This window comes from Bos javanicus, chromosome 2 (genome assembly GCF_032452875.1).
Source record: "Bos javanicus breed banteng chromosome 2, ARS-OSU_banteng_1.0, whole genome shotgun sequence".
Taxonomy (NCBI): domain Eukaryota; kingdom Metazoa; phylum Chordata; class Mammalia; order Artiodactyla; family Bovidae; genus Bos; species Bos javanicus.
The window spans coordinates 103167062-103183353 of record NC_083869.1 but is presented as its reverse complement, the minus strand read 5'-3'; the positions used below and the strand labels follow the sequence as shown (position 1 = coordinate 103183353).

At 39.0% G+C, this 16292-nt stretch overlaps 1 protein-coding gene across 1 annotated transcript in view; it reads left to right on the top strand.

Annotated features, from left to right (window-relative positions):
* Positions 1 to 16292, top strand: part of ABCA12 (ATP binding cassette subfamily A member 12) — a 168665-nt gene that overhangs the window by 119014 nt on the left and 33359 nt on the right. Inside the window, exons 28-36 of the mRNA XM_061431073.1 lie at positions 1166 to 1362; positions 2183 to 2343; positions 3714 to 3950; positions 4351 to 4498; positions 8402 to 8654; positions 9247 to 9333; positions 10429 to 10525; positions 14240 to 14367; positions 15834 to 15921. Of these exons, the coding sequence (XP_061287057.1) occupies positions 1166 to 1362; positions 2183 to 2343; positions 3714 to 3950; positions 4351 to 4498; positions 8402 to 8654; positions 9247 to 9333; positions 10429 to 10525; positions 14240 to 14367; positions 15834 to 15921 (1396 nt within the window). The remainder of the gene's footprint in view (positions 1 to 1165; positions 1363 to 2182; positions 2344 to 3713; positions 3951 to 4350; positions 4499 to 8401; positions 8655 to 9246; positions 9334 to 10428; positions 10526 to 14239; positions 14368 to 15833; positions 15922 to 16292) is intronic.

Here is a 16292-nt window from a genome sequence, read left to right as displayed (position 1 = left end):
AAAGAAGTCAAGTTACAATAACAACACCAGTAGGAAACAGTTTCTCAGGAAACAGTTGTTTTCAGTTTTTCTACTTTTCTGCTATTGTGTACATTTAAGGGCCTATGGGTTTGTATAAGGGCCTATGAGAATTGTATACATTCTCCTCAGCAGCCAGTTATTACCCTGGAAATAGCTGCCTTCATTTCTGGTCTTGTATTGCCCCCATTCCTCTGTTTCCAATCTCCATGGCCACCATACAAGTCTTAACTGGACCCCTGGCTTCTACATTCCCTTGTACAGTCTATTCTTCAAAGAACAGTCAGGGTGACCTTTTTAAACTACAGATTAGACCATGTCACTCCTCTGTCAAAGCCCTCTAATGGTTTCTCACCACATTCAGTGTGAAACTCAGGAATGTCCTTATGGAGGCCTGTGAGACTCTTCCTGACCTGCCCTCAATCTCGGTTTTGATTTTATTTCCTTCTGCTTCTTCCCCATTCACTCTGCTCCAGGCATGCTCGCCCAGGTGCACGCTCAGTTACGCTGGGCCTGCTCCTGCCTCCGGGCCGCCCATGTTCCCACTACATAGAGCAGCGTTTTCCAGACAGCCCTTAGACTTACTCCACCCCTCTGGTCCCTGCTCAAACATCACCTTCTCTGAGGGAGCCACCATGTGTAAAACAGATGCCTAAAATAGCACACCCCAGGCACTCATCTCATATACCCGGTGTTATTTGTTTTTTTTATTACACTTATAAAATAGAAAATTATAATCTTCTTGGGAATATGTTTATCAACTGAATTTCCCCTGCATTACTCCTGATACACAACTATACTATATCATCATCTCCTCATGGGTTAGGAACATTATCTGCTCGATGCTGTTCCACAGCACCTAAAACACAGTCTGGCAGAAAACAGGCAGGGACTCTCTATATAAATACTTGTCAAATGAATGAATAAAATAATGAACCATATAGTCCTTATGGTGTTTTCTTAGTATTAATTTTATACCTCCAACTAGATGATAAACAACAGAAAACTATGTCGTGAATCCTCAATAGTTTACCTTGCTGAGCACATAATAGTTGTTTAATGAATACCTCTTATTTAGGGTGCTTTTTGTATTTTTCCAAAATTCAAATACTCTGTAAAACATAACCACTGCCCATCATTTCTGAAGGACTTTAAAAGATACTGGACTATATAGCCATCGTCATAAGAGAGTTGGAACACTGTCAGGAGGAATGAAGAGGAAGTTATCCATATCAATAGCTCTCATCGGAGGATCAAGGGTGGTAATTCTGGATGAACCATCCACTGGCGTTGACCCATGTTCTCGGCGAAGTATATGGGATGTTATATCCAAGAACAAAACTGGTATGAGTACCTTCTTATAACTTCTCCAGCCAGCAGTTATAGTTTTGCCCTCTGGGATGCAAGCACACAAGTTGAAGTCTTTTCTGTTTATAATCTCTGTTAAACATCTAAGGTGTGCTCTTCCTTTTCCCAGGTCTTGTCTTCTCCTAGCTAAATTTCTGGATCAATTAGTGTATAATTATGTAGAGCCCACTGTGAATTGAGCACTTAACTGACCTTTGTGAGAGTGTGCAAATCCAACAGAAGTTCCAAATTCTGCCTAGAGGAGCTTAGAATCTAATTAGAGATACCAAACATACACAAACGAAAATAAACTGAAAACAGACTAAATAAGTGCTAGCAGGATGTGAGGCAAAGGAGCAATCAGAGTGGAGTGGATTAATCAGAGAGAAATTTTCAAAAAGTCTTTAAAATTATGGCTTTTTCATAGTGAAGAAAAGGAGGGAGGGGGAGAGAGAGAGAGAGACACACACAGAGAGAATGGAAGTGAAGCCAAGGGAACAGAATAAGGGATTAACAGAAGTCGGACATGACTGAAGTGACTTAGCAGCAGCAGCCCCCACTACAGAGTATGGACAGTTAGCCTTAGAGCATATTTGCTGTCAACTTACAAGAACACCCCCCGCAACCTGCCTCAGGTATTTAGGAACACCCCTTCTGAATTTCTCTTCGATCATTTTGGAAGCCCCTCTGATCAGTGTTTCAGTTAGCTCATAAAATGTGACTCTCCATAAATCACAGGATTTACTTATTTTAACTCAGTATATCTTGGCAACTGTAGCTTCATTTTTCATTTTGGGTTGTTCTCTGTGTTTTCAAGCCAGAACAATCATTCTGTCGACACACCACTTGGATGAGGCTGAAGTGCTGAGTGACCGCATTGCCTTCCTGGAGCAAGGAGGGCTGCGCTGCTGCGGGTCACCGTTTTATCTCAAGGAGGCATTTGGAGATGGGTATCACCTCACACTCACCAAGAAAAAGGTTTGTAGGAGAGAAACTATACCTCATTGTAGGGTCATAAATTCAGTTTGGTATGAAACAGAAGTAGAATCTGTCCAACTTCATACATTGCTAAAATTCACTATTAATATGTTAGATTCATGTTTCTCAAACTCGAGCAAATTTCAGAACCACTGAAGGTCTTGGTTAAATCCAGACTTCTGGCTCCACCTTCGAGTGTCTCTGATTCAGTAGATCTGGGAAGGGGTTCTAGAATTTACTACACTTCTACCAAGGTCCACATTACCCATATGACACTGATGCTGCTGGTCTGGGATTGCACATTGAGAAGTAATGTACTAGATAAAAGAAAGTCTATACTTAAGGCTACTGATGAATGATCAGCCTGTTAGTTCCCCTACATTTCAGCCTGTAAGGCTAAAAATTAGATTTTCTGCTCTATAAAAAGCCAATGAAGGAATATGCAGTCACATATTCACTTTCTGATCAGTGTTCCTCGACTGGTAATGTGGAGACTGATTCAGCCAGACCAGTGATGCTTTCACATCTTCAAAGAACAAAAATGCTTAGTTTCTAAGGCTCCCTTACTATCTCAAATAGTGCTATTTATCTATGTTGTGCAAGATGTATATGCTATGACTACTCTCATTTATTTTATATCTTATCATCCTAATGCGACTCCCAAAATAGAAAAAGTAGTTCATTGTCACATTCCTTAATTCAATTAAAATTTTATTTATTAGTTATATATGATATCTTAATATGTGCCCAAGACATTGTCTTAGGCACTGGGGATACAGCAGTGAACTGATGATGCTAAGATCTCTGCTCTTATGGAGTTTATGTTCTGATGGGAGTGTGGGGAATTCGCGTGGTAAAATTGATAAGTATATAATTTAGAATATTAGCAAGTGATAACTGCTATGGGTAGAACAAAGCAGAGGAAAGGGCATAGGGAACGCTAGGAAGTGCCATTTTAAGTAGACAGCATCTCTGAGAAGGTGACAGATGACCCAGGAGTTAAGGCCAAGAAGAGAGTGAGCCCTGTCACTATCTGGGGCAAAGGAACAATTGCAAAGACCCGAAGGAGGGAGCGCTCCTGAGCCTGAAGCATTGAATAACCGAATGTTTGTTGTTTCTGGGGTGAGAGAGAGAGAGGAGGTGAGCAAGGAGGCTGGAGAAGGGACAGGGTGAGGTGGGAGACAAGCCCTAGAATAGTGACTGACAGACAACCATAGGGACCCCCAGTGGGACAGGGAGCAAGAGAGAAGTGATATACTCCCTGGCACAGGTCTGTACTGGCCTAAAAGAACTCGCCACCCTCTGACTGGGGCCCTTGGGCCCTACAATGTGAAGACAAGGGAGTGTTTAACTTCTCTTCTCGTCTCTAGAGTCCAAATCTAAATGCAAGTACAGTGTGTGACACCACAGCTGTGACGGCAATGATCCAGTCACATCTCCCTGACGCCTACCTCAAGGAGGACATCGGGGGAGAACTTGTCTACGTGCTTCCTCCATTTAGCACCAAAGTTTCAGGGGCCTATCTTTCACTCCTGAGAGCCCTGGACAGTGGCCTGGGTGACCTCAACATTGGGTGCTATGGCATTTCAGATACCACCGTGGAAGAGGTACACCTGGACATTTCCTTTTTGCTTGAGGCTGATTAACTTGCTGTTCCCCTAGAATAAATATAAACAGTTCTTTTTAAAAAGAAAAAAAAATTTGTAATGAATGTTTTAAGAAGTAAAGGGAAACAAAAATAAAGATAGTTTTGATTATATAAAAATTATAAACAAACATTTTACCAAATCAGAAAATCTTAAAATTATCTCAGTACCATTCTTATGTAAGACTGACTTCTGAGAACAAGCATGTTGCTTCACTTAGAGAAAACATATCTTTTACTATGAATATGTTCCTTTAAAGTCTCAATAAATGTGACAAAAATTTAAAATAAAAATTGAGCTTAAAAGCTAGAAAACACATACATGTTTTATGCTAATGAAGTGTTCCTGCTTCTCTTTCTAGGTCTTTCTGAACTTGACTAAAGAGTCACAAAAAAATAATAGGAGTCTTGAGCACTTAACAACAAAGAAAATCGGAAGTTCCAGTACCAATGGCATCTCAACCCCTGATGATTTATCTGTGAGCAGCAGCAATTTCACAGACAGAGATGGTAAAATAAATCTAATGTACACATTTTGCTTAATTCCAATGAACAGCATAAATGAGAAAATCACAGGACAGATTTTTTAATTCAACTTTATACTTTCTAAATTTAAAAAGACTAAAGAAATATAACCTTTATTTTTATATACAAAATATTTATCAAACCAAATTGAATTCCCTATTGCAAAAATATTTTGAAGAACATGAACTTCCTTGTTAGGGTAGTGATGTGTATCCTGTCTAGCTATGAGAAATCATTTTCAGGATATGACTTATTCCAACTAGTTGTGTCCAATAAGTTCAATACTTCATATAATTGATGGTGTCCAACAGGGCTTCCCAGGTGGCAATAGTGGTAAAGAACCCACCCGCCAACGCAGGAGACATATGAGATGGAGTTTCGATCCCTGTGTCGGGAAGATCTCCTGGAAGAGGGCATGGCAACCCACTCCAGTATTCTTGCCTGGAGAATCCCATGGACAGAGGAGCCTGGCAAGCTACAGTCCATGGGTCGCAAAGAGTCTAAATGACTGAAGCATCTGAGCATGCACTGAATTCATGAAGTCGGACTTAACAGTGAAGAATCTATAATAATAGGTTCCCCCCCACCTCCAAGTCTTCACACAAGATATGTTTGGGAAATGCTGTTACTTGTCACAGCTTTGAGGAATTGGGCTCTTTTGAAAATAGCTTTTATCCTGTCTTATACTCTGACAGTTAGTTTATGCCTTTGGAAATACTATTTACTTAAGGAAGCATATAGTAAAACCATGTATAAATTATGGAGTAGTCATTTCAAGAGTTTGCTTAAATTGGGAAAAATCTCTAGGAATAGAACTTATGATTAAATATTTGCTTGACTCTAATATTCAGAAAATATAATCTCTGGTGTTTGTATAACTCTGGAACATGGGAGTTTCATTTGTCCTCTGCTAGATTCCTCAGATGTCACCTTTTGGAAATACCATTGCTGAGACTATGGAATTGAGGACTTAGAGCGGGGTCAGCTGCTTCAGGAAGCAAATGTTATGCATTTGCCTCTGCATTTGTCTCATAATTTGAAACTATTCTTCAGTCAGAATGTTCCCCTCCTTGACATTATCATTTAGAAAGCACATATTTGCTCCATTTGATACACCTGTAAGTCATCGACATGTAATTTCTCAAGAAACAGAAAAGCATACTAATTAACTTACAATATTTAGCTCCTTCTGCAATTCCCCTTTGCAGAGATATGAGTTCTCATTTAAACTTGTTCACTCGATTTAATTGGAATTCATTTTAAATTAAGCAGCGTTGTATTTTTTCTTATCAGCTAAATGAAGATCATGATTTTTGTGCCGCATAATTTGTGATGGAGGATTAAAAATATCCACAGAGTTGACAAATACTGTCATTTTATCACATGTAAAGGAATGCTTGGTGGCAGACCTTCAGAAGAAATGTCATATTTGAAACTATTTTTAGAGGGGCTGCTGAAATTACTTGTTGTATGAGCAGTACTGAGACATGCATTCTCAGTCACTAAGTTGTGTCCCAACTCTTGCAACCCCATGGACTTTAGCCTGCCAGACTCCTCTATCCGTGGGATTCTCTAGTCAAGAATACTGGAGTAGATTGCCATTTCATTCTCCAGGGCATATTCCTAACCCAGGGACTGAACCTGTGTCTCTCCCAACTCCTGCATTGGCAGGTATATTGTTTACCCCTGAGCCACCTGAAAAACCCAAGCCACCATTTATGACCTCCACTGCTGTGTGGCTCTCACTCTCAGAAGACATGGGAGTGGGGTAGGCTTGTTGGAGAGGAGGGAGGATCTCATTTTTTCCAATGAGATCTTTTCTGTGACTAAAGTGGTAAAAATGGAGTTTTAAAACGCCATATTGTCAGTCCAGATTTCTAAAAAGAATGCAACAAATAAGTACTTGAACTAGAATTGTACTTTGGAGGAGAGCATTTTCCTTTTCCTACGTTTAAGGTGACTTCATTGGGCCCCATGCTGCTGCTGCTGCTGCTAAGTTGCTTCAGTCATGTCCGACTCTGTGTGACCCCATAGACGGCAGCCCACCAGGCTCCCCCATCCCTGGGATTCTCCAGGCAAGAACACCGGAGTGGGTTGCCATTTCCTTCTCCAATGCATGAAAGTGAAAAGTGAAAGTGAAGTCGCTCAGTCATGTTCAACTCTTAGCGACCCCATGGACTGCAGCCCACCCAGCTCCTCTGTCCATGGGATTTTCCAGGCAGGAGTACTGGAGTGGGGTGCCATCGCCTTCTCTGATTGGGCCCCATAATGAGAGCCAATTAGACTTACCGTCACCAAGTTACCGACAACAGGGATGAGTTATACTAGACTGATGTTTTGCTCTCTTGTTCATTTTATTTGAGTCCAATCTCCTGATAGAAGCTACCTCTTGAATATTAGTAGTCAGTAATACATATTGATTCTGCACTGAGACTTTAGGAGATTGGGGACAATATTCACTTATAAAATTCTAGATGTCTCACTTTGACATTAAAATTACTATGTATATGACAAAGAATATTTTGTGTATAGTAATTTATAATTTTCAAAGAACTTTTACATATGCTTCTTAAGATGGAGAGACTCAGGCCCATAGCTGATCAATGAAGAAAGTGAAAGTGTTAGTTACTCAGTCATGTCCAACTCTTTGTGACCCCATGGACTGTAGCCCACCAGGCTTATCTATTCATGGAATTCTCCAGGCAAGAATACTGGGGTGAATTGCCATTCCCTTCTCCAGGGAATCTTCCTGACCCAGGGATTGAACCCAGGTCTTCTGCATTGCAAGCAGATTCTTTGCTGTCTGAGCCACCAGGGAAGCCCAATCAGTGAAGAGCTGAACCTCAAATCCAAATCTTTAAGATATCAGCTTTTCCTACTGTGTCACATTACACCATTCATCCATAGTCTTTAGTTCAGTGCATCAGTTCAGTCGCTCAGTCGTGTCCAACTCTGTGTGACCCCATGAATCGCAGCACACCAGGCCTCCCTGTCCATCACCAACTCCCAGAGCTCACCCAAACTCACGTGCATCGAGTTGGTGATGCCATCCAGCCATCTCATCCTCTGTTGTCCCCTTCTTCTCCTGCCCCCAATCCCTCCCAGCATCAGAGTCTTTTCCAATGAGTCAAGTCTTCACACGAGGTGGCCAAAGTATTGGAGTTTCAGCTTCAGCATCAGTCCTTCCAATGAACACCCAGGACTGGTCTCCTTTAGGATGGACTGGTTGGATCTTCTTGCAGTCCAAGGGACTCTCAAGAGTCTTCTCCAACACCACAGTTCAAAAGCATCAATTCTTTGGCACTCAGCTTTCTTCACAGTCCAACTCTCACATCCATACAAGACCACCGGAAAAACCATAGCCTTGAATAGACAGACCTTTGTTGGCAAAGTAATGTCTCTGCTTTTGAATATACTATCTAGGTTGGTCATAACTTTCCTTCCAAGGAGTAAGCGTCTTTTAATTTCATGGCTTCAGTCACCATCTGCAGTGATTTTGGAGCCCCACAAAATAAAATGACACTGTTTCCACTGTTTCCCCATCTATTTCCCATGAAATGATGGGACCAGATGCCATGATCTTCGTTTTCTGAATGTTGAGCTTTAAGCCAACTTTTTCACTCTCCACTTTCACTTTCATCAAGATGCTTTTTAGCTCCTCTTCACTTTCTGTCATAAGGGTGGTATCATCTGCATATCTGAGATTATTGATATTTCTCCCGGCAATCTTGATTCCAGCTTGTGCTTCTTCTAGCCCAGTGTTTCTCATGATGTACTCTGCATATAAGTTAAATAAGCAGGATCCATGGTCTTTGAAGTTACTTTATTTCTTGATTTATCAAGATTTCCCATAACCAGGTTAAATCTCTCTCTCTTTTTTAAAATCAGACAAAATCCTGACCAGAGGAGAGAGATCGGTTGGTTTTGAACTGTTATTGAAGAAGATTATGGCTATTCTCATTAAGAGGTTCCATCACACCCGCCGGAACTGGAAGGGCTTCATAGCACAGGTTATTCTCCCCATTGTCTTTGTAACAACTGCCATGGGCCTCGGCACGCTGAGAAGTTCCAGCAGCAGTTATCCAGAGCTCGAAATCACCCCATCTCTTTATGGTACCTCGGAACAGACAACATTCTATGCGTAAGTGTCTTCCCTTTAACTGAAACAACATTTTCCCAGTGCCTCCAGAGGTGCATTGTGGCTGAATGAATGTCATAAAATGCTGAAGAATAAAGAACTCAGGAGCCACAATTCCTGATCCTGCCAAAGGAATATACAGTTTGATTTATCACATGACACTTCCCTCACCAGCAAACAACTGTAAGAGTTTTTGTATTTGTCTAAAAATAAAGTTAAGGTAGATTTTTATTTTTAATGAATATTTAATCAGAAAAACCAGATTAGGTATGGCTTCTCAATCTGTTGTAATACATGGCAAATAACTTTTTATTAAATACAGAATAACAGTATCAGAATTGTGTATAATATAATGTTATATATGCAATAGGTGATCACTAAATGCATGTGACAGGAAAATAATAAGACAGCCAAATAGAGACATGTGCTTATTTTTTGTGTGACCTTCTTTCTGAGTCTACATCTCTCTTAGATTTTTAAGAAAATAGTCCTGTACGCAGCATATGTCATTTCTTCGAATTATTCATGAGCATGAGTTTAATATGGAACTCTAGTGAAGGAAACATAAATTTGTTTCTGTCCTTTAATATTATAGAAATTATCACCCAAGCACAAAAGACCTGGTCTCAGCAATGTGGAGCTTCCCTGGCATTGACAACATGTGTTTGAATATCAGTGATCCGTAAGTAGTTCTTTTTTTTTTCCCCAGCATTCCAGTGTGTGTGCACATGCATGCATGTGTGTTCATGTATGTGGAAGAGTGTGGATGGGTGAATGTGCGTTGTTTGAGTGAGGAGGTCAGCCCTCTGATTGAAGTCTATCTTTTAAGACTTTATCTATCGCCTTTAGTTCATTCCGTGGTGATGCTATACTGAAATAGTAAGAGGTGCTTTCTAACTTGTAAAGTTTGTTTGTATACATATTTTCATTAAACAATCACAACCACCCTGTGAATTGTTAATCTCATTTTTAAGATGAAGAAACTGAGGCTCGTGTGAACTAGGATACTTGTCAAAAGAAATCTAGAGAGTAGGTTGTGTAGCTAAAGCCAAGACCCATGTCTTCTGACTCCAGTCCCCAGACTTTTGCACTATATAGTGTTGCAATGGCACCCCACTCGAGTACTCTTGCCTGGAAAATCCCATGGATGGGGGAGCCCGGTGGGCTGCAGTCCATGGGGTCGCTAAGAGTCAGACACAATTGAGCGACTTCACTTTCACTTTTCACTGGCATGCATTGAAGAAGGAAATGGCAACCCACTCCAGTGTTCTTGCCTGGAGAGTGCCAGGGATGGGGAGCCTGGTGGGCTGCCGTCTATGGGGTCTCGCAGAGTCGGACATGACTGAAGCGACTTAGCAGCAGCAGCAGTGTTGCTTATTCAAAATGATGTAGTAACTGAACAGTAACAAAAATTCAAACTTCAAAGATAGTACATGACACGTGCAAACTTGACATTAGTGCATTATTTTTCTAAAAATCCCTTTCTCTTCAGAGGAGAGGATGAAAAGAGCAAAGAAAATAAAGGGATCAAGAAGTTCCATCCTGCCACATTGAGGCAATGAGCTTTGGTTTCAGCACTGCTTAATCGTTAAGTGCTGTCCCTCATTCCCCCATCACATGTCAGATCACTTGGAAATGGTAGTGCAATGTATTTTCAAGTTGTGAAAAATCGGTAAATTGAACTGAGAACTATACCTGAATTCAATATCAAATACCCGCTTATACATAAACACGAGAATATACACACACCTCACTTTAAAATTATTCTTACTTGCAGGAGGTGTTTAAACAAAAACAGTCTGGGAAAATGGGACAGCAGTGGAGAAGAACCTATCACTAATTTTGGCGTTTGCTCCTGCTCAGAAAACACCCAGGTAAGATGGAATTCGCTTTCAGTGAAGTAAAAAAAAAAAAAAAAGGAATAAATGTCAAAGCTTGAAAGATCTTTCTAGGTTACCAAAGAGTGGATATAGTTTCATTTCATAGAAGCTAGTAGCTCAGTGGTGTGGATCCGGACAGCTCAGAAACACTGAACTTCAGGTCACTGTTTTAAATCCATCTTAGGACAAACTTCCTGGGGTAGGTAATTCTATGACAGTCTTTGTGGAAACTGACTAAAAGTGAGTTTGGGGGCTCAGTTCAGTTGTAACCAGCAAGCTCTGTGTTTCACACAACAAAATGCCTCCATAACGTAATATTTGAAAGCACAGTGAGATTGCTATCATAGTGGTCAGCTGGGAAGTTAGTAGTGTTTAAGTCCAGAACAGAACTCGGTATGCCTCCAAGCAACACCTCCAGGATGTGAGAATAATTCATGTCCTGAAAGAAACATTAAAGATTTTCCAACCAACACCCTGTCTGTATTCTATAGAAACACACTTTTGTTTTCTGTGCTTAGTTGCTCAGTCATGTCCGACTCTTTGCAACCCCATCAACTGCAGCCTGCCAGCCTCCTCTGTCCATGGGCATTCTCCAGGCAGGAATACTGGAGTGGGCTGCCATCCCCTCTTCCAGGGCACCTTCCCAACCCAGGGATCGAACCCAGGTCTCCTGCATTACAGGCGGATTCTTTACTGACTGAGCCACCAGGGAAGCCCTAGGTCCATCAATTCAGTTAACTTTTAAGAAATTAAAGATTGCTGAAGAAAGGAGGTCACTGTTAGTTTCCGAGAGTCACCATGTTATCAACACTTCCCCATGGGGAGGAATCTAGCAATATTTTCTTCAAAGTGCCATATGATTACACCTTATACTGTCTTGGTACACTATTTTAGAATAAAGATGTTTTCAGTAAATGCAACCATTTTTTGTGGTCTCATGTAAGACAGTTACTAATAATAAAAACTAGAATCCAGCAAGCATCTTTTGAAATCCTTGCATTATAAATATTATTCTTACCCAGCTCTCAAAGTGTTTTCTAATCTCTCATCTAACCTAACTAATTCTTTGTGTGTTTTCTTTAGTTCATAGTAAAAGTCTACTAACTTAGTATTTAAAAATAGAATCTGGATAGATTTTAATTTTTTTAAAAAGTAGATTAAAATTTTTTCAACTTAATAGTCTGCTGATGGGAATCCAAATTTATGTAAACAACTTCTAAAAGCATTGATAGTATCTACTAATGCTGATGATATACATACCCTATGGACTCACCAATTCCATTCCTATTATATACACATCAGAAGTGCTAGTTCACCGAGAGACATATACTGGGATACTTATAGTAATAATATTTGTAATAGCCTCCCAAATTCCCAGCAACAGTAGAATCACTTCAGTTCAGTTCAGTCGTTCAGTCGTGTCTGACTCTTTGCAACCCCATGGATGCCTCCCTGTCCATAACCAACTCCCGGAGTTTACCCAAACTCATCTCCATTGAGTCAGTGATGCCATCCAACCATCTCATCCTCTGTCATCCCCTTCTCCTTCTGCCCTCAACCTTTCCCAGCACCAGGGTCTTTTCCAGTGAGTCAGCTCTTCAGATCAGGTCACCAAAGTATTGGAGCTACAGCTTCAGCATCAGCCCTTCCAATGAATATTCAGGACTGATTTCTTTTAGGACTGACTGGTTTGATCTCCTTGCAGTCCAAGGGACTCTCAAGAGTTTTCTCCATCACCACAGTTTGAAAGCATCAGTTCTTCAGTACTCAGCCTTCTTTATGGAAAAATCACAGCTTTTGACTATAAGGACCTTCATCAGCAAAGTGATGTCTCTGCTTTCGAATATTCTGTCTATGTTTGTCATAGCTTTTCTTCCAAGGAGCAAGCATCTTTTAATTTCATGGCTGTAGTAGCCATCTGCAGTGATTTTGGAGCCCAAGAAAACAGTCTGCCACTGTTTCCAATTTTTCTGCATCTATTTGCCATGAAATGATGGTACTAAATGCTATGACCCTTTTTGTACAGTTCTTCTGTATGTTCTTGTCACCTCTTTTTAGTATCTTCTGCTTCTTTTAGGTCCATATCATTTCTGTCCTTTATTGTGCCCATCTTTGGATGAAACGTTCCCTTGGTTTCTCTGATTTTCTTGAAGAGGTCTCTAGTCTTTCTCATTCTATTGTTTTCCTCTATTTGATCTACAACTACACACATCATGTTCTCACAAATAAATGATGAGTGAAAAAAAGTCCAGATGTGAGAAAGTATATATGATACAATTACATTTGTATAAAATATAAAAACAGACAAAACTCTTCTGTGCTGGTTACTTGGGGAGTGCTAGGGTTGAAAGGAAACATGATGAGGGGGGCTCCTAGGGTCCTAGCATTGTTTTGTTTTCTGATCCAGTTGCTGGTTCAAGGGTGTTTTCAGTTTGTCAAAATTTATCATACAGTATCCTTATATATATATATATATATATGCTTTTCTGTATGTATAATTCAATAAAAAATTAAAGCTAAAAATTACATTCATACATATCTCTTTTTATGAAACCAGAGGCATTATAGAATGTGATCTTCACATTTTATAACTTGATGCAAGGTAAAATTCAGCGTTCTTTTTTTAGAGCAAGCTCTTGATCCACACATGTGGTACTAGTCTCAGCTCTGAGACACTATGTGGAAGATGGAGGAAAAACTGGAAAAGTGCTAGGTTTTTCCCAAACTAAAGTTTAAGCAGCGAAGCATGATACACTCTAATAGAAAGTAAGAAGTCAGGAAGTGCAGAAAGCTAAAAACTTATAAATAAGGGGTTTAAACTAAGCTCTGAGGTTGGTTAATAGTAATGGACCCAGGCACTGAATTTTGATGGTAACATAAGATGCTAACAATGGGGAAAACTGGGCGACAGGCATACAGGAACTCTCTGTACTATGTCTGCAACTTATATATGAATAAGCAACATGTATATAAGACATATATATAAATTAGATTTAGATATGGGTAAAATTGAAATCTGAAACCTAGGTTTAGTCCCTTAAAACTAATATAATATGTACTTGACTTCCCTGGTAGCTCAGGCAGAAAAGTATCTGCCTACAAAGTGGAAAACCCGGGTTCAATCCCTGGGTTGGGAAGATTCCCTGGAGAAGGAAATGGCAACCCACTCCAGTATTCTTGCCTGAAGAATCCCATGGAGGGAGGAGCATGGTAGGCTACAGTCCATGGGGTCGCAAAGAGTCGGACATGACTGAGCGACTTTTCTTTCTTCTTCTTTCATCCACTGTTGTCCATCCCTGAGAACTTATCTCTGTTAATATTATCTTTTCAATTTGGGGCAGATACTTTTTTCTTCCCTGTGAATAACTGAGAGAACTTTGAGTCATCATAAATTTAATGTTGTTCTCTAAACATATCAAGCTTGTCAGTACAGTGAAAAAAATATCTAACATTGGTTAACTTGTGTTCTTTTTTGGCTTTAAGCAAGTCTTAAACAAAGTATGTGGTCTATATAAATAATAACTTTGTGTTATTTCTTGGCAAAGGCAAGATGACTTCATTTTCACAGATGTTTAGAGGCAGAAGACACCCTTATCACACTCTACCAGTTGCACATATAGACAAATCATGAGACTGAAGCTTCTTGACATTGTCTATTTAATTTGTACAGCATTGTCCCAAATGAACTTTTTTAACCTTATTTTTCAGGAATGTCCTAAATTTAACTATTCACCACCTCATAGAAGAACTTATTCTTCCCAAGTAATTTATAACCTCACTGGGCACCACTTGGAAAATTATCTTATATCAACTGCTAATGAGTTTACACAAAAAAGGTAAAAAAAATAAAAACTTTATAAAAATTTAAAATATCTTGTTTTCTAATTTTAAGTTAACTGTCTTGAATTTGTGACAATAAAGTGCAAATTTCTATTGATTATTTATGTGGGTAAATTCTGTTTTATCTAAACATCCTTACATATTAAAATTTAAGTAAATTAATTTAATAACTAAATTAAGATTTATTTGAGCACATTGTAAAGCATTGTTTTGGGATTCAAAAATGCATTGTTAACTTTGTACATATTTTTTTCTCAAAGCAAAAAACAAGTTGACTGGACTGTGCAAACTCAGAGAGTTCTAAGGCGTGACTTTTGGTGACAGTTGTCCTTAGTTCCAACTTGAACATCTCAGACCTTGGAGTATGATACCTGCATATGAATGAAATGTGTTCTTGTAGAGCAAGTTCACAGGCTCGTTCCTGAGCCACCTGAACATTTGCCGTAGATGCAAGTGTGGCAGGCTTACATTCGCAACAACGTGGATGGACTGGAAGACACTATACTGAGTGAAATAACAGAGACAAATACTGCAGGATTTCACTTTTATAGGGAATCCAAAACAGTCAAATGCATAGAAACAGAAGAGTAGAACAGGGGTTATTAGGGTCTGGGGGAAGGTGAGGTGGGAAAATTTTGATCAAAGGGTACAAAGTTTCAGTAAAGCAAGGTGAATACATTCTGGATGTCTAAGTACAGCAATTCTAGTTAAGAATACAGATTATTACATGAAGTTTGTTAAGTGGGTAGACCTTAAGAATTCTCAACATATACAAGAAAATGGTAACTATGTGAGATAATGGATATGTTAATTAGCTTGATTGTGGGGATTATTTCACAACATATACATATATTAAAACATTGTATGCCTTAAATATATACACTTTTAATCTGTCAATTATAGCTTAATAAAGCTAGGAGAGAAAGGTGGCAAGTACACTTGAATATACATTAAATATTTTCAACAAAATGAGGTTTATTATAAACAAACCATTCTAAAACCTACTTTTAAAAAAAATGTGAAGAATATCCTGTAGTGTTCTTTGCACATCAAAAATATAGCTCTGCAGCATCACATTTACAATAATAGTCACAAGAAAATTATTTTAGTATAACTACTAAAATATTATTTAGTATTTAGTATTTAATTCATTCTTATTTATTTATTTAACCCATTCTTAATTTGGTCAATATTTAAACTAACCTTTCCTTAAAATTTCTATTTGAATTTTTTAAATCCACTTTTTATTTTTAAGAGTCTATGAATTTCTAGTTATAATGTGCACTTTAGACAAAAATATGATAAAAGAAATCTATAAAACTGTAAAATATTTGTCAGGTTGTATTTATTTCATACTATAATGTGTACTTAGTGGAAAGAAAAAAATGAGCTTTTAGTTAAACATTTTAGATTTATTTATGAATATTTTCTCATTAAAACAAATATCAATTCTTCCATGTAGATATGGAGGTTGGAGTTTGGGACTGCCTTTGACTAAAGACCTTCTTTTTGATGTAACGACTGTTCCAGCTAATAGAACGCTTGCCAAGGTAAATTGTGATCATTCTTTTGGGATATCATACAAATGAGAATATGAACTTTAAATGTTCAAGCATTTTCATGAGTTGAAAATAGAACATGAGGCAGTTGATTTGAAAATCATTTGGAATAATGTATACTCCATAATACAGTGGTTCCAATCTTAAGTATTTAACCTAAAGAAGCGTGTATACACAAGTACCTGGTTCAGTTCAGTTCAGTTGCTCAGTCGTGTCCGACTATTTGTGACCCCATGGATTGCAGCATGCCAGGACTCCCTGTCCATCACCAACTCCCAGAGTTTACTCAAACTTATGTCCATTGAGTCGGTAATGCCATCCAGTCATCTCATCCCCTGTTGTCCCTTTCGCCTTCTGCTATC